Below are 19,528 nucleotides of genomic sequence, written 5' to 3'. Positions count from 1 at the left end.
AATGATATTAAAATAAAACTATTTAGAATTCTCAAACTTTAAAAAGTTGCTAACATTTACTTTTAGAGAGCATTGTATTCCTTTTAATTTAATTCTTTAAATTTCTTCAATTACTCTTAAATCTCACAGTAAACGAACCTTGATAAAACCTGCAGAAACCCTGAATAAAGTGAAACTGTCGCAACAAAAACCACCAAATTAAAACGCTTTATTTTATTTTCATTCATAGGAGTACTATACAATAGTGAAACGCAATGAGAACCAGTCGACATCTGAACTTTAAGGCAGCTGGATATCTTTCTGATGATTATATAAAGGCAGAATTAAGTTGACGAGTGTTTTGCAGCACCTCGGCCACGCCTCCAGGAAATGACATCATCACCGTGGGAGTCTCTATTTGAGGTTTCTGAGCTGCCGGTTGGTGGAGCTGATCTTGCCGTCCATCGTGTCGACCTTATTGAGTAAAGAGTCCAGAGAGACGTCCTGGTCGTCGATCTCGGCCTGCAGCCCCAGACCCAGGTTCTTCAGATGACCCAGACCCAACGACATCTCATCTGCACGACACAAACACACGTTCAGATCCGCTGGGATCCCGTCAAGGTACGAGAAAAGCTGACCTGTGCTTCTCACCGAGGTTTCTGTCCAGCTGATGATGGGCGGCCTGTAGCTGTTTCTTTGGATGTCCGTTCGGATCGGACGGCTCGTTATCCAGCGAAGCAGACGCTCCGAATCCTGTTCAAACCAACATCTGTGATTCTGATAATACTGTGAGCTTTGAGAATCATTTGATTCACTAGAACTGCCTTGAAACTGCTTTACAGTCTTAAAGTTTTCATTATTTCAGTGGCTATAAGAGGCAATGATCTCGCTTTGATCGTGTGTATAGTAAAAATACATTTTATTGACCATAAAACAAACAAAACAAGAGCCACAAATGAATAAAATAACACATATTATTCATATTATTTCAAACAAGTGATTCAAAGTGCATTACCATTATCTCAAACCCACAACTCATAACCAACTCGCATCATTATAAACGATTTTTAATTTCAATGTTTGATTACAATTTTTTAAGGTTATTCCTGGTGAAACCTTTTTTAAAATACATCTTTTAGAAACTTTACAGCAAATATAACTTTATATACACACACACTTCATATTTAATGCTGTGTGATGATTTTGTATTTAATAGATTAGATTTTAAACCTTGTAAAACTATTTTTTATGCAGGTTTGTGTTGCATGCACCGTTCTGACCAGAGTGTGGCGTTTTGAGCGCTTCAAAAAAGTGAATCAATTAGCAAATTGATTCAATTGATTCAAAGTTTTGCGAAGCTTTGTTTCTCTCCCATAACTAATACTGGTTCTCAAAGGAACGAGGGTAAACTTGTAAAAAGCGTCTGTGTTTACCAGATGTGTCCAGTTTCCTGAGATTGGGATGGCTGGCTTGATATTTGTCTTCCTGCTGTTTGCTCTCCGTAAGCGCGTTCTGTAACCTTATATCACCAGACATTCACATAATTAGCCTCGTTGTTCTGTAATATTCAGAAATGTTGTATTTCCAGATATGGCATCGTCCCAGATTAAGACCTACAGTGTATTGATGTGAACCAAAACAAATGGTGTGAATATAGATGAAGAAGAGAATTAGATCTCTGCTCATTTTTTTTTTTTTTTACAATGATTCAAAAGCAGTTTCCATATTAATTTTTGGGGAATATATTCAGTGTTCTGTCAGCTGAAGGAATCATCACAACCTCGTTTTCATTTCACACCGACTCTGAAGGCTTTTGCTGGAAATGCTTGAGTTTAGTAGTTTTTTTTTTAATCAGGAGTTTTCCGGGTTTTAAAAGACTCGCAGTTCCACAAATAATGGCCTTAAATCAGAACTGAAAGAATATATAAAGTCATGCACGTAAATGTGGCACGCACTGCAAAAAATGATGTTCTTCTTCAGTATTTTTGTCTTGTTTTCGAGCACTTAAACATTCTTAAATCGAGATAAAGGAAATGCAAAATAAAGAATATAATGTCTTGTTTTCTGAATAACTGAACTGAATGAAGTGAGGTTACGCTTAAAACAAGAGCAGACATCTGTGGGGAAATGAGAACTTGTTTTCCCTTCGAATGAAGTTGATTTTTCTGACGCATTGGCAGGTATTTGTTCTTGTTTTAATCATTTTCTCACTTCATTTTGATCAGTTTCTTTGTTTTCCAAGTAAATGCATCTTTATTTGAGGATCTTTAGACATATGCACTTGGAAAAAAACATTATCATGTTCTAGAGGCTAAAGGCAAAGCTTTTCAAGCCATGCGTTTTTTTTATTTTTAAAATTACTTTTAATCTCTTCAATTTATTGCTTTATTTTTTTTCACTTGGGAAGTCTTAAATGTACCTGCCAAAACCCTCTTTATAAATGCATGAGTTGTGAAAGATACTGACGGAAAAATAAAATTGGCAAACATGAAAACGTACACTACCAGTCAACTGATTTTTTATGTTTTTTAAAGAAGTCTCTTCTGCTCACCAAGCCTGCATTTATTTGATCACAAACACAGCAAAAGCAGTAATATTGTGAAATATTTTTACTATTTAAAAGAACTGCTTTCAATGTCAGTATATAGTAAAATATAATTTATTTCTGTGATGCTCCGCTGTATTTTCAGCATCATTCCTCCAGTCTTCAGTGTCACATGATCTTCAGAAATCAGAATAATATGATGATTTGATGCTCATAATACATTTTTTATTAGTCTTATTGTTAATAAAAAACAGTGATTTCATGATTATTTGATGAATAGAAAGATCCAAAGATCAGCTTTTTTCTGAAATAAAAAGCTTTTGTAACATTATACACTGGTAGAATTCAAAAGCTTAGAGTCAGTATATATATATATATATATATATAAATATAAATATAAATAAATAAATACTTTAATTTAGCAAGGATGCTTTACATTTATGAAAAGTAATGCTCAAGACATTTATAATATTACAAAAGATTTCAATTTCAGGTACATGCTGTTCTTCTGCATTTTCTATTCATCAAAAAATCATGATTTCTGAAGATCATGTGACACTGAAGACTGGAGGAATGATGCTGAAAATACAGCGGAGCATCACAGAAATAAATTATATTTTACTATATACTGACATAGAAAGCAGTTCTTTTAAATAGTAAAAATATTTCTCAATATTCCAACTTTTTCTGTGTTTGTGATCAAATAAATGCATGCTTGGTGAGCAGAAGAGACTTCTTCTAAATATCACGTGGTGAGTGTTTCTTCTGACCTGCTGTTGGCCTCGTAGCACACGGGCCGCTCTTTCTGAGCAGGTTTAGGAGGTTCAGGTTTGCCTTTGAAGTAGTTGAGCATGCCGCCCCACACACTCTTAATAGTGTTGATGTGCCTCTGGCTCGTCCTCATGTCCTGCTCCATGTTATCAATCATCTTCTCTGTCCGCTTCAAAGCCTCACCCTGACGAATCAGTTCCTGTGGAGGACAACACAGACATTTAAACCAAACAGCAGTGAGAGACGAAATACTCTGAAGTGCTTCCTCTCACCTCCGCTGTCTCGGCTCCGACTTTCTCTGATTCGTAGACGAGTCCGAGCGAGCGGTGGCTGCTGTCCACGGCCGACTGCGCTGTACGCATCACTTCTGCTGCAGCTGTCTCTGCCGTCTCTCCGCAGGACTCAGAGAACTCTCCTCCGGATCGTCGTCAAAGTTAAAGCCTCTCCGAGGCTTCGAGACCTCTCCATCATCATCATCATCATCGGCGGCGAAAGGATTGTGGGATCTGGGGTAGGCAGACATCCTTGCTTGAGTGAGATGACAAACAGAGGTAAGTGAGCTGCTGAACATTGACTAGTCATTATATATATATATATAAATATTACACACTGCCAATTAAAAGTTTGGATCAGTAAGATTTTTAAAAACGTTTCTTCTGCTCATCAAAGCTGCATTTATTTGATCAGAAATACAGAAAAAACAGCAAAATTTTGAAATATTTTTACCATTTAATATAATGCTTTTCTATATTAATGTACTTTAAAATATAATTTATTTCTGTGATCAAAGCTGGATTTTCATCAGCATCATTCCTCCAGTCTTCGGTGTCACGTGATCTTCAGAAATCATAACAATATGCTGATTTGTTGTAAACAGTTTTGCTGCTTAATATTTTTTTTCAGAATTTTTTGATGACTAAAAAGATAAAAAGAACAGCATTTATTCAAAAGAAAAATATTTTCAAACGTTTGGCGTCAGTTATTTTTTCTTTTTGACATAAATGAATGCTTTCATTCAGCGAGGGATGTGTTGATAAAGACTAATATTGTTAGAAAAGCTTTCTATGTTAAATTAATTCTGTTCTTTTGAAGAAAGAAAGAAAATACAAATATTAAGAAGCAAACCGTTTTTTTTAAGTATATTATTATGAAGATCACGTGACACTGAAGACTGGAGTAATATTGAAACTTGTGTTTGTTATCGGTCTCCGGTGCTGAATGCTGCCTAAAAACAGCCTTTAAATAAAACCTAAATCATCTACAAGAACAGTTTCGCTCTGTTTGTTTGATTAAAAATACGATATATTGCAGATTTGATCGATAAAAGCGTACCTTTGAGCGCTGGAGGCTGATGTGTTTCTCCCGCCGTCAGCTGACGCCTCTACTTCCGCTGGTGTCGTTGTGACGTCAGAGAGCTCCGCCTCCGATGCGCCTGTTTCCGCCCCACGTTCACGTTTTATTTTATTTTATTTGTAACGTTTAGGATTCGAACTCAAATAAACATATCTAGAGCTACAATATACATTTCAGAAACTGTTTGTAAGTTATTCCGATTCCAAAATTATTTATTTGCCTATTATTACTATTATTATATAACTAAAACTATTACTACTACTAAATATTATTATGTATTTATATTGTTATTATTATTATTAATTAATGATTCTTATTCTTATTAATGTACACACACACACACACACACACACACACACACACACACACACACACACACATATATATATATATATATATATATATATATATGGCACATATATAACTATACTACTAACTATTATTATACATTTTTAATATTGTTACATAATTAAAATAATACATTTATTATTATCATCATTATTATTAAATAAAACCTCCACTATTACTACTACTACTAATTATGATATGATATTGTTATTATTAATATTATAAAAAAATAATGATTACTATTGTTATTATTAATGTACATAATATATTCTATTACTACAACTGAACTAATAATAATTATTATTAATTGTTAATATTGTTACATAATAATAATAATAATAATACATTTATCATTATTATTATTATTATTATTTTATACAACTTATACTATTATTATAACTATTAATTATTGTTATTATAATGTAGTAATATTGTTATTATTTTGTTATTATTGTTATTAATGTACATAATTTATAACTTCTGCTACTACTATACTGCTAATTATTATTATTAACTGATACATAATAATACAAATAATACATTTAGTATTAATATTATTATTATGCATTTTTATTAACCATTCTTTCATGAATTAACATTATACACATTTATTTATAAATATTCATATTACAAAAATACAACAAAAATTATAAATGGTAATTATTAATATATAATACATAACAATAAACTTCTGCCAATAACAATAATTGTTATTATTAATATTGCTAATTAATGATAAAACAATTATAAATGTAATTTTATAAATAATTATTGATATACATAATATATAACTACAAGTAAATGTTATTAATTATTGTTTATTTAATTATTATTATGCAGTTATAGTTATTAACCATTCTTTCATTAATTAACATAAACACAATATAAACATAAAACACAAATAAACAAACCCTCTCTCTATTAGTGTGTGTAAATATTCATCAGCTGCCCGAGCCAATAAAATCAACGATCTAGTGATGATGCGTCACTGGAGACACGCCTCCTTCTTCATCGGATGTTATTTGTGCCTTCACACTCTCCGTATTGCAGTGGTTTTCTTCATTACGAGCGGCTGCAGGATCTTGTTCGTCTGTGTGTTTCAACGGTTCTCGTGGATCATGGTGACGCGCGGCGGAACGCGCGAGTTCTATTTCAACACGGTTCTATCGCTCGCGCGTTCACTGGCAGCGCACCGACCGGCTCCCGTCGAGAAGGTACAACACAACACAAGACACACACACACACACACACACACACACACACACACACACACACACACACACACACAACAGACGCTCTTCACTGCGCTCTTGACGCGCCGCGTTTGCTGTGATGCGCGACAGGTGTCACAAGCTGCAAGTTTGTTGCGCAGCAATGCAACAACTGCAGCACGAACCGTGTGTTTGCACCGAGTTCATCTGTTTTGTTTCACTTTTGCTGTTATATTTTGGTTATCTGATATATAACATACATGATTAATTTACTATTGATATTTGATAAATCAACAATATTAATAATTGCACTGAAATACAATATCACAATATTGAAGTATTGCATGTAGTATTAAATAGTATTAAATCAAGATGCATTTACTTGAGAAACAAGTTGACTTACAATGTTGCATTAAAATGAAGTGAGTTTGATTTAAAAATGTTTTCTTCTTCTTTTCTTGTCGTCTTGTTTTTCCTTTGAATTAAGTTATTATTATTATTTTTTTTGTGCAGTGTTATTTTATTATAATTGAGATACTGAAATTTTAGTTTAATATTTGGAGTTCTTTTATTTTTGGAATTTTACATTTAAATTAGAATTTTAAAATTGAAATGTAAATGAAAAATTTGACCGTAATTTTGTAATTTTTATTAGTTTTTTTATAATTGTATACATTTTAATTGTATTAATTGTTATATTAAGATATTTGTTAATTTTAAGTTTTAGTTATTTTAGTACATCAAGTTAAATTAAATGAAAATGATAAATGTTGCTTTTTGCAGTTATAATAAAAAAAATTGTTTTAGATTTTATATTATTTTATTATTTATTATGTTTCAAGTATCAATTAAAAAAAATGGTTTAAGTTAATTATAATAACACTGTTCTTTAGGATGAACATAATTCATTAAAAAAAACAAGACTTTGCTTTTTAGGTAAATGTATATTGATTCAAGAATGTTTAGTCCAGTCCAGTATTTTTGAATCATTTGGAAACATGAAACACAATAAAAAAACAAACAAACAAACAAAAACATTATCATGGTACTTTTATTGGTTTATAAAACAGAAAAACAGATGCGTCAGTTCAGAGTTGTCACATGTCCAGAGGCTTTAACAGGCGCTAAGTGGTGCCAGTCAGCGCCGATGAAAGCTTTTCTTTCTTTTCGACACATTTGCTCGGACTCTGTTATAGCATTAATGCAACAGCAGCAGGTGTAGACTTCCTCTTGCGCTCTTGTGAAATGCATTGCCACATGACCGATTCATCTTGCATTAGCTTTCTCATGCATTAGCGCACTGCAGGCAAACATCTACGAGGGTTAAAACACTGCAGCAGGAATCTATGAGCAGCTGATTTCCCCACACATGCATGCTCTCGAAGCACGCGTGGATCTCTGAACAGGTTGTTCGAGTTCAGATGCCAGATCAGTTTGCTCAAATCCTCTGAGAGAGAATTTTAACTTGAGATTTTTATCAGCAGATTTGTGACTGTGGAAAGCAGATTGAAAGCGTGTGTCTTTCATCAGGTGCAGAAGTTATTATGCATGTGTCCATGTGACAGCCGTGGCGTCTTCACTCTGGATGTTCGTCGCAGGGATGCTGTCATCGCTCTGGCCGTGTTCCTGGTCGAGTCTGATTTACAGGTGATTATTAGCACCAGTGCAGTTGTGTGTTTATGTGGGTGCTATTTTAGGGAATAAAATGTTCCCTGGATGTTTGGTTAATATGACAAAACCTCCCTTTGGGAATAAGGTTGAATGGCTAAGTGTGTGTTGAAGCTTTCCAGCTGCTGAGCTGGTTTATGAGAGAAAATCACTGCTAAAGCAGATAATGTGATTACAGCTGGATTAGAGCTGCATCTGGTTAATGGGAATAGTTTAGCCACAACTGAAAATTTGCTGAAAATGTCCTCATCCTCAGGTCATACAAGATCAGGATGAGTTTGTGTCTTCATCAGGTTTGTAGAAGTGCAGCATTGCATCAGTGTCTCATCAGTGGATGCTCTGCAGTGAATGGGTGCCGTCAGAACGAGAGTCTGATAAAAACATCACAGCACTCCAGTCCATCAGTGAACATCTGGAGAAGACAAATCCTGAAACAAATCCAGTATTAAGACGATTTTACCTTAAACTGTAAAATATAAATCCATAATCCATAATGATGCTTCTTTCAATGAAAAAGTGTGGTTTGAATCAGGAGAGAAATGCACAAATGCATTGCACACTGATGGACTGGAGTGCAGTGGATTATTGTGATGTTTTTATCAGCCTCTTATTCTGACGGCACCCATTCACCATTGATGAGACACTGATGCAATGCTACATTTCTACAAACCTGATGAAGAAACGCCCTCATCTACATCTTGGATAACCTCAGGGAGAGGACAGTTTCAGAGAAAATAATATATATATATATATATTTTAGTGCTATTCCTTTAAGCCACTTTAAACACACACACACCTACACACACACACACACACACACAGAGTTTAGCTTGCACTCGTTGTTTTTCTCACTGGTCAAAGGATTGTTTTGTTTCTTGTGTGCTGCATTATTTCTCTGCACATCAATGTATGCATTGTAATTTGGTTTTCTTTTTTTGAAGCATCTGATTTTTATATAAACAGATTTTGGATTTGATTAGCAAGTATGTTCTGATCTAGTCTGTCATTTTATAAAGTTTTCACGTTTGTAACCCATGATTCGTGTATGATATGTATCTTTCTCAGCACAAAGACACTGTGGTGAATTACCTGTTGAGTCTGCTCAAGGGATTACCCAGAGTGCAGTGGGTGGAGGAGAATGCTTGGAGGAAGTGTAAAGGTAATGCATTATTCATCGTTCTTCATCAAGAACATTACTGTGTTTGCAATCATGTGCATCACTGTTTACAAGTTCGGAGTCAGTAAAGAATGAAAACATTTACTAAATATACTGCGTAGTTTATTGTTTATTACTTTGGAAAACATACAATTATTTTTGTTATGCAATGCTAAATGCTACGTACTGTCACATGACCTCATTACAATGCGTTTCATTTAAAAAGTGGCTTTTTAATTTTTTTATAAAGTAAATAACTTTTAATGTAAACACTATTGAAAATAATTCAAATTTAATTAAATTTATGAATTTTAATAAAACAATTTATTTTTTATAATATTTTATACTCAATAATAAAAAAATGCAGAAAAATATTTATACAAAACAATATATATATATATATATATATATTTTTTTTTTTTTTTTTCTTCTTTTTTTACATTTTGTGAAATAAATTAAAATAAATTCTTATTGAAATAAAACTTGAAAAAATGGAACCATTGGTATGCATCAGGGACTTATTTCAAAAACATAAAAAAAAGTTTTTTTTTTTACAATCCCCAATTTTTTTAATGGTGGTATATGTCTTCTGTATGTTTGTATGCCATCAGAGCCTTGTATAGTTTAGTTTCATAGACACTTAAAAATGAAGTTCTGTGTGTTATTTGCTCACAGAGACTCTCCCGATGGCGGAAAACTTCAGCTTCTGTCTGGTGACGCTCCTGTCTGACGTCGCTCAGAGAGACCCGGAGTCTCGCTCACAGGTCTGATCTTCAGCTCATCTTTACATCTCCATCTCACCTCAGCTTCACACTCACTGACCGTCTTTCTCTCCAGATTCTGGATGCTGTGATGGAGGTGATGCAGTCTCTGCTGGAGATCTGCCAGACGCCCGAGAACCACGATAAAGGTGATCTGAGCTCTCACGTCTCAAACACACATTTGCATTCGCTCTCACTCTCCCGACTCACTTCCTGTCTCGTCAGTGTACCTGTGCAGGTATGCTGTCCCGTGTCTTCTGGGTGTGACCCGAGCGTTCGGGCGATATGGTAACGGCGGCGAGCCTCTTCTCTCTCAGCTGTTCCCGCGAGGATCCCCGCCGCTAGCTCAGCGAGTGTCTGTGGAGACCGAGGGCATTCGAAGGAGATCCTTCAATGACTTCCGCTCTATTTTACCCAGTTCACTGCTCACGGCCTGTCAGGGAGACACGCTGAGACGCAAGAGTGGCATCGCTAACCCTGACGCACAGGTCAGCACTATGTGTCTCAGGATGTGTGCAGGACACTTGTATTCTGTTTGGTGCATAATGCATACATTAAAAACATAGTAAGTGTAAAAGATGGCGTTATGCAATGATAAACGTTTCAAACAACATGTATGTTACACACTCTCACATGACACTGTGCATTGTTTAATTCTGCCAGTAGCATCTGGGTATTATCTAAGTAAAAAAAAAAAAAAAAAATTAAATGCGTGCATTTTTTTTTTTTTAAGTAAATACAAACTATTGGGGGAGAAAAAAATCTATAAATAACTAAATTATTGAAAGAATAACAAAAATGACGTTTGACCTTTTTAAAGTAAATAAAAATAAATGATCAAACAAAATGTGCAAAATAAATGATTATTGAAGAAATATGCAAAAATATTTTTTAGGAAAGAAAAGATTTATCAATGACAATGCTAAATATTTTAAGGAAATTAAACATGTAAATAAACTAATTATTATTGAAAATAATAGTGTTTTTTTTTTTTTTTAGAAAACATGAAAAAGATAAAAGTAAATAAAATGATTGAACAAATATATGCAAACATAATAATTGAATGCTTTTAAAAAAAGTACATAAAAATAAATGAATATGAAATAATTTGTAAAACATATGAAAAAAATCTGATATTTAGAAATAAATACAAAAAAACTCTTAATGTCTTATTCCGATGGCGCTCTGTTCTAAATATATATATATATATATATAAAACTTTTTAAAAACTCAAGTTTGGCACATTGCATTGTGGGACATAGTTTTGAATGCATTTAACACATTTTGGCAAGCAGAGTCGTGGCTCATCCTGGTATGATTTCACAGTGTGTGTGAAGAGGATACAGTGTGTATTGCAGTAACAGCATGAGTATGTACTGAGCGAGTACACCTGGTTATGTTCACAGGTGAGTCCAGACAGAAGTGGCCCATCGCCCTGCTCTCCCACAGCTCCAGGACCGCAGTATTTCGAAGGTAATCGCTGTGTCCCGTCTTTTAGCTCCGAACATTCTTCAGCAGATTCAGAGCTCAGGGTTCATGCACTCGTTTCTCACTAAGCCTCTTTTAATTCTGTTTACTTTAGAGATCTTACGAGACACTGCTGAATTATGTCTATTCATTTAGAAGACATTTTTGTGCTAGTGTTCGTGTGACTGCAGCATTAAAGTGTTTGTGGATCTGATCTGACGGTTGGATGGTGTTTTGTCAGGTTCGTATCTGGCGGATGGAAGTGTGGTGAATCCAGATTATTACTTCACCACGGTCAGCTCCAGTTTCTCCATCTCTCCTCTCTTCACTGGAGCCAGCGGACAAGAAATAAACGTCCCTTCAGAGCTGCTGAAACGCCTCTTACAGATGGTACACACACACACACACACACACTTACTGAGCTCCTCCCTGTGTTTGGCAGAAAATACAGAAGCGTGCATGTCAATATTGGTCTTTTATATGAATAAGGGTTTTTAGATTAATGTGTGCACTGATATTTATAGAGTAATTTAATGCCCATATGTCCTTGAAGGAGATTTGTCATTTGTTTTTAATATTATTATTATTCATGCATTTCTATTTAACCTAAATTTATTTTTATTTTAGTTTTAGTACATCAACTTTTATTTCAGTTTCAGACAAGGTGATAATTCTATTTCTAATTTTCATTCAAGTTCAGCTTTTTATTTTTCATCTTAAATTTTATTTATTTTAGCTTTAACAAAAACAATTTTGAATTGTTTTAGTATACAATAACACTGCTTTGACATTAACCATACTTTTCTTTTTTTTTTTTTGTCTTTGTTAAATTGCTAGTAGGTTAATAGTGTAAATTGATGCTTATTTAATTCAATATTTAGTCGCCAAAAAATGTATTTGTAAAATGCACTGAATCATATTTTGCTAAATAAAATCCAACGCTTGTTTCTCATGCATTTTTCAGGTTCTGAGTCCATAAATACTGCCTGTTTTTCAGATCATGCTTTTACAAAATACGATATTTTGTAGCATTTCTGCTTATGATAACATTTGTTAGATTGTTTTTTTTTTTTGGTAAATAAGTAAAACTTTTTTCTTTTTTTCTTTCCAAGATGCAGGGCTGTGTAATTCCCCGTAGAGAAACTGACACTTCTGTTAATTTGTTAATGAACTGGCTGATTATGATTGCTAAAATCTCCAAATATTGATTCATCACCCTGTTAATATCTCACTGTTGCTTCTGCAGGTGAAGCATTTGGTCTCTGATTCGTTCCTCAAGACTCTGGATGCTGTCGTATCGGAGGTTACAGAGGTGACCTTTCCTGGGATTTATATCAGCATTAATATTACATGGAAATAAATGAGGTGCTTAAGCCTGTTTGCTCGTCCTGATTCACCCGTCCTTTTGTTTCTCTGTTAATGAAGGCAAATCCAGGCATCGATCTCTTTTACAAAACCTTCAGCGACCCACTGTACGTCAACATGTTCAAGATGCTGCGAGACACGCTCTATTACACAAAAGGTTGCTGAAATCCAGCCGTTATTTAGCTCAATTGGTTTATTAATCACACCTTTAATGTCTTTGACCTTTGCCTTATGTGAATGTGTCGTGTGGTCTCTGGTCAGATGTGCAGACGAGCTTCATTAAAGAGGTGCATGACTTCGTTCTGGAGCAGTTTAGCAGCAGCCAATCAGAGATCCAGAAGGTTCTCCGTGAGGAACGGTTGCCAGGGGAACCCAGTCCTCTCAAGCTCCGTTGTCATGCCAACGCAGCCTGTGTGGACCTCATGGTGTGGGCCGTCAAAGATGAGCAAGGTCTGCAGCTTCCTATCAGTCACTGACAATCACTGCTTTTACTGCACAAACACACACTACAGCGTCACAGACCGGGGCATGTTGTGTCTCTGGGTGGGTTGTGTTATATCATAATATACATTTCTATATAGACATAAACATGAAATCAAAACCAATATATATATTTTGGTTTTATTGTGAGCAATTCATGAGTTCATGTTATTATAAAGAAAAATGAGCTTTTATCAAAATGCAGTAATTGCTTTCTTTTGTATGACTTTCTATTTTGTTGCACTGTAAAAAAAACTTTAAATGAAACGACTAGTGGAGTACAAGAACATTTACCAGAAAATAATACCTCAGTCCTTTTTATTTCTTCAAAATTTCAGTTTTATTATATATGCGTTAATTATATTTAATTTTAAATTTAATAAATTTTTTAAATATTTTTTTTCGGATGTGGTTAATGCTAACCAATAGCACTTTTGCAATAAGAAGCAAGATGGCGCCGCACATGGCTGCTTCAGTGCTTGGCTCTCCAGTGTTTGTACTGTTTTTGTTCGTTTTTCCTGTTTTTTGTTTAACAAACACGATCAGTTTCACCAGGGATGAACTGCTGAACATTTGGCAGAACACACCACAAGATCTTTTACCGGATTTAAATTATTCAGACGTTTTACTGAACATTGTTATCGGAGGAGTAGCGGCGCTGATCAAACGCTTCAGGACACGCAGACGGGGAAAGCGAGCTGGCGCGCTCGTCAGACTCAGGAAAAGAGCCGGCTCTAGGTTATTTGGTGCCCAAGGCGAGAGAGTGACGCCATACCGGACAGCGCGCTCTATCTGCCGGGCTTTCAGCTGTTTAGAGCGGATCGTGAAGCAGAATCAACGGGGAAATCGCGCAGCGGCGGGACATGCTTTTACATCAATGAATGGTAGTGTACAGATGTAACTGTGTTAAAGGGTAATTAAACCCCTCGTCAAGGCCTGACTCCACCCACTGGCAATATTTGAAAAATGCTGAAAAGTGGGCGGAGCACAGCGGAGATAGAGTGGATGAACCGAGGGCGGGGCTGAGCGAGTGCGGCGTGAACCTGAGACCCGCAGTGACGGATTGATTGACAGCTGCTGTCAGAGTCGCTAAAATGGAGAGTGACTGTAGTGACGCAAGTAGCTTTGAAACAGAGCGATCATTTGAAGTGGAGGATGTCGAGTTGTCTGTTCATATCAATTCGAGCCGCTGGCTCAAAATGCGGTCTTAACTCCCGCACCGCGTCGCTTTTCAGCGCGAGCTGTGTGGAGAAGCCCATTTCCACCTCCATTGCGTTGGAGAAGCAATCCCGCGTAAAATGCAGTTTGCACACTCCAGCTCTAGGCAGGAACTCGCGGTCTTCCAGGCCAAGTGCATGCAACCAGCAACACTACACCTACGTACCATCCTGACCACTGTACTAAATAGAGATAAATTTACGCCAACTTGAAGCTATCCTAACTGATGCAATACTATGCTACTAACTAACTGTGCTTCTAACAATACTAACATTACACTAAAAACTATGCTAATTAACTACATAGGCTACACAAAATAATATAAATAACTATGTAAATGGTATGCTAAATAGATGCTATAATAGTCTATCCTGGTTGTTTTCAATAATCGCAATTCCAACTCCCCACTCACTACAGTGATTTTGACAGAACAAGATGGTTTTATACTGCCAAGGGCGTGGTAGCTCGTACCAAGGGGCGTGGTGAGCTGGAAACTGCTTACGTCACCTGCCACCGTAACATCCAATAGGAAAAATCAACTGCAGTAGCCACCGTTCAACCTGAAGAGGGCAGCACTCACACGTTTTTACACCATATATTGTAGAATTAAAACACTTTATACTCAAATGTCAAAAAAGTTACTCGAATCAATGAACAGCACTAATAAAGCCCCATTCTTACAGATAATTAACTAAAAAAGTTGGTTTAGGGTTTAGTTACTCTTTAAAGAAGATATGCTGTCCTGATCTAGAAATGCAGTTTGTCAACTGCAAGCCGCTCTATTCGCCGCGGGAGTTTCACTCGTTCATTCTGGTTAGTGTTTACATCCCTCCACAAGCGCATGTGAGCTCAGCTTTACAGAAACTCGCTGATCACATCACAGAGACAGAACAACAACATCCAGGCTCCGTTTTAATCATTCTTGGGGACTTTAATAAAGCCAATCTCTCTGTGAACTGCCAAAATACAGACAGCATGTTACCTGTCCCACCAGACACAGTAATATATTGGATCACTGTTACACCACAATGAAGGATGCATATCACTCTGTTCCACGAGCAGCTTTGGGACGTTCTGATCACTGTCTGGTTCATCTTATACCATCCTACAAGCAGAAACTTAAATCTGCTAAACCCGTAGTAAAGACTGTGAAGAGTTGGACCAGCGAAACAGAGCAGGATTTACAATCTTGTTTTGACATCACAGACTGGAGCGTTTTTGAAGCTGCTACCACCGATCTGGACGAACTCACAGAGACTGTAACATCCTATATTAGTTTCTGTGAGGATATATGCATTCCTACCAGTACTTATTTAACATTCAACAATGATAAGCCATGGTTTACAGTAAAACTCAGACACCTTCGTCAGGCCAAAGAGGATGCCTACAGAAATGGGGACAGGGTCTTGTACAATCAGGCCAGGAACACACTGAACAAAGAGATTAGAGCGGCTAAAAAAACCTACGCTAAAAAGTTGGAAGACCAGTTTACTTCCAACGACTCTACTTCAGTTTGGAGAGGACTGAGAGCCATCACAAACTACAAGACACCATCCCCTTGCACTGAGGCTAATCAACGACTTGCTAACGACCTGAATGAGTTTTATTGTAGTTATTGTCCCTGTGGACTGGTGTACATAGGTCAAACAAAACGTCAACTTAAACTGAGGATAGCTGAACACAAAACAGCAATTCGTACTCAGAACTTAACATATGCCATGGCGAGGCACTATAAGCAGGCCAATCATGGTTCCCCTGCTTCTTTGAAGTTTTGGGGAATTGAGAAAATCTTACCTTCACCCAGAGGTGGTGACATTATTAATAAACTTCTATGCAGGGAAGCGTTTTGGATACATACACTTAACACTCGAGAACCTCTAGGTCTAAATGATGAATTGAGTTTAACATGCTTCCTTTAAACACCTAAGCATATTAAAATACAGTGTTTAAGATTAATATATTTTTACTCCCATTGTATTGTGATCTTTGTAATAATGTGGGCACTTGCCCTTTAATGATTGTTTTATGAGTGTGACACCTTGGTTCAGAGGGATGTATTTGTTTTGGGTGGCCAACGCCCCCTTAATCACACCTGTTGATGATCCTTATTAATGGCTTCATTGCTCATTCTCTCCAAGGACTCTGATGAAGATGTAACCACATCGAAACGTTAGTCATTTATTTTTTGTTATGCACCTTTAATAAATAATTTAATCAGTAGACATCTGTGCTGCACCGGCGATTCCTTTTGTTTGAATTGTTTTGTCCTGCCCTGGTTGCACCAGTTTGTCTGTGGATTACAGAAGCGCAGAGAACTCTCTTTTCTATCGAGTTTTATTGTAGATTTGAAACCCCCAACACCCATTCTGACCATCTCCCTACACAACCATTAACACCTCCTGCAATCCCCCTCTCCATACCTCCTGCTCTTCAAATCTGTGAAGATGATGTGCGCCAGATCTTCAAGAAGAACAAAAGAAGAAAAGCACCAGGCCCAGATGGCGTTACACCAGCCTGTCTGAAAACCTGTGCTGACCAGCTGGCCCCCATCTTTTCACAGATCTTCAACAGATCTCTGGAGTTGTGTGAAGTGCCTTCCTGCTTCAAACGCTCCACCATAATCCCCATTCCAAAGAAACCCAAGATAACAGGACTTAACGACTACAGACCTGTGGCTCTAACGTCTGTCGTCATGAAGTCGTTTGAAAAACTGGTTCTGGCTTATCTGAAGGACATCACTGGATCCTTACTGGACCCCCTGCAGTTTGCGTACCGAGCAAACAGGTCCGTGGATGATGCAATTGTAATGACCTGATCAATATCAGTCCTTCTGTTATTTTGTTTATTTCTGAAATATGTGGGTTATTGTATTTTGTTTGATAGTGTTTAATGCATATGCAAGAAGATTTATCCTTTAATTATTTCTTTGCTGTTCAGATATGCCTGGCAATTTAACAGTTAAGTTGTGTTTCTTCAAAGTGTTTTAAGGATGGTTCATCACATGAGAAAAGCTCACTAATCAATCTGTTAATTTTAGAGATTAAGTTGTTTTATCAGAAAATGTGCTCTCTGCGTAGGAGTTTGTGACTGAGGGAAAGTGAAATACCACTGGAGTAACGTTACTGTCACACAGTCGCGGGAGTGACTGTATACACATCGTTTGCCTGCTTGACGAGAGGAGACGATATCGGGAAGAGATTCGATGGCGGACGCGGACGGTTTCGTCATTGGGGACTGTTTGACTGTCGATGCTGGACGGACGACGCTGATTATCCCTCGCGGTGCCGTTTGCAACTGGGAATTCGTCTGACAAGAGAGAGAGAGAGTTACAGACGCGGTAGGATCTGAGCTTTTCACTTCACGCAAGGAGGTATTGTTGCTTTCCTCACTTTATGAGCTCCAACATTAAGCGCGCCAACGAACTAACTTAATGCAGGCCTGCTAAAAGAACTGAAAAATAAGAGTGCACTCAGGTTATCACAGACTATTGACTTTATTCCCTGGGGTTTTATTTTTTTTATTTGTTTCTTCTTCAAACTGGGTTTTATTTTCATATTTGCTCTTTACTGTTCAACTGTTATGTGAACTTTGCAAAATACAAAAGGAGGAAATTGAGCTATAGCGTTCTTGTTGTTTATTCTTTCACCAGCCATTGTATTTGTGTAGCTCAGTGTTTTGTGTAGTAATAGTTTATGTTTTAAAATCAAGAATATCCTTTCAGGTACCCATTGATCAGCAGAGAGATAGTGAGAATCATAATGTTCTTAGACAGGGTTGTTATACAATGGAATGTCTCTTTCACCATTTTACCAAGCATCAGGGTTAAGAGGGTTTAATACTTTATACGTTGCTGTATAACGTATTTTCCTCATTACGAGCCTATGGTGAAAAAGGGTTACATTTTTGGGGGCTCATCCGGGATTTTTGTAGATTTGTAATATCCCTTAGTGCAGATTTCAACCTGCTATTGCGATCTCATTCTGAATATTTTAGTGGTCTGTTCCGCTAAAGTTTAATTCACTATTTTTTCCCCTGCTTTCTCACTTATCTATTCTAAGCACACAAAATGGATGTTGATGAGATTGAAGCTTGGTGTAAAAGGAAGCAAATAGCTCGTGAGAATGCAGTAGTGTTAAGTGGTTTTGATGCCAATGTCACAGATGATGTTCTGCTTCAAGCTTTGAGTCTTGTTAAAGCTTTTGGAATTGCTAAAATAGTGGATCGCTGTCTAGATGTAGCTTCCAAAACCCAGTTTGTGCTGATTCAGACATCCACTGATCTTACTAAGCAGACTATACCTGATTGTGTTGGGCTCCCTGGAAAAGCTGGTCCCTGGCCTGTTCATGTGTTCCCTGTTCTCGCGGAAGGTGAAGGTTTTGAAGCCAAGCTGTTGTCCTTTTTGAGGCATGAAGGAAAGACTATTACTGATGTTAAAGGCTTGCTTAACCCTTCGCCTCTTGACATGAACGCTGCCTTGATCAATGCCATAAGTTCCCTGGTGGACAAATGTAACACTGCACCTACTGATACTCAAAGTTACAGGAAGCTCCGCATGTTTTCTGGTGTGAGACCCACCCCCAGTGGGGAAGAAGAATATGACGCTTGGGCAGAGCAGACTATGCATTTGTTGGAGGAATGGCAATGCAGTGACAATGTGAAAAAACAGAGGGTAGTGGAAAGTCTAAAAGGTCCAGCTGCTGACATAGTGAGGTTTCTAAGAGCACAGAACCCTTCTGCTACTTCATATGACTACATGCAAGCTCTGGAGACAGCTTTTGGAACAACTGAAAGTCCATCTGATCTTCTTATTAGATTCCGTCAAACACTTCAATGTGAAGGTGAGAAGCTGTCCGCCTATTTGATGAGGCTAGATAAACTGTTACACTGTGTTTTCAGGAAAGGAGGGGTGCAGATGTTGGAAATGAATCGACTTCGCATTGAGCAGATTGTGAGAGGTGCTTTGCCACAAGACATGATTGCCCTTCGCATTCGCATGACACATAAGCTGCGTGAACCACCTACCTTCAGTGACTTATTGAAAGAGGTCAGAGAGGAAGAGGACATGCTTCAAAGTAGGAATGATGTCAAAAGCCCAGTGACATCAATGACTGTTACTCCTGTCCCCAGGTCCACTCCAGAACCTAAAGTGGATCCTGAAGTGGAACAACTCAGAAGAGACATTACTGTTATGAAAGCAGAAATGGTT

The 19,528-nt window shown here is 37.0% G+C and overlaps 1 protein-coding gene and 1 pseudogene across 2 annotated transcripts in view; one reads left to right on the top strand and one right to left on the bottom strand.

Annotated features, from left to right (window-relative positions):
• Nucleotides 1-244: 244 nt before the first annotated feature.
• On the bottom strand, nucleotides 245-4,743 carry LOC132115286 (synaptosomal-associated protein 29-like; annotated as a pseudogene).
• Nucleotides 4,744-6,013: 1,270 nt separating this feature from the next.
• LOC132115013 (phosphatidylinositol 4-kinase alpha-like) overlaps nucleotides 6,014-19,528 on the top strand; it is a 65,662-nt gene continuing 52,147 nt past the window's right edge. Inside the window, exons 1-11 of one of the 2 annotated variants that reach the window (XM_059523441.1) lie at nucleotides 6,014-6,210; nucleotides 7,738-7,854; nucleotides 8,941-9,034; nucleotides 9,707-9,795; nucleotides 9,869-9,941; nucleotides 10,018-10,280; nucleotides 11,199-11,265; nucleotides 11,501-11,649; nucleotides 12,506-12,571; nucleotides 12,685-12,781; nucleotides 12,886-13,074. In XM_059523441.1, coding sequence (XP_059379424.1) covers nucleotides 6,115-6,210; nucleotides 7,738-7,854; nucleotides 8,941-9,034; nucleotides 9,707-9,795; nucleotides 9,869-9,941; nucleotides 10,018-10,280; nucleotides 11,199-11,265; nucleotides 11,501-11,649; nucleotides 12,506-12,571; nucleotides 12,685-12,781; nucleotides 12,886-13,074 — 1,300 coding nt within the window. In that variant the 5' untranslated portion in view covers nucleotides 6,014-6,114. The remainder of the gene's footprint in view (nucleotides 6,211-7,737; nucleotides 7,855-8,940; nucleotides 9,035-9,706; nucleotides 9,796-9,868; nucleotides 9,942-10,017; nucleotides 10,281-11,198; nucleotides 11,266-11,500; nucleotides 11,650-12,505; nucleotides 12,572-12,684; nucleotides 12,782-12,885; nucleotides 13,075-19,528) is intronic. The other variant, XM_059523442.1, reaches the window with a different exon arrangement.

Source organism: Carassius carassius, chromosome 34, assembly GCF_963082965.1.
Source record: "Carassius carassius chromosome 34, fCarCar2.1, whole genome shotgun sequence".
Lineage (NCBI taxonomy): Eukaryota > Metazoa > Chordata > Actinopteri > Cypriniformes > Cyprinidae > Carassius > Carassius carassius.
This window is presented reverse-complemented; position numbering and strand designations above follow the sequence as displayed.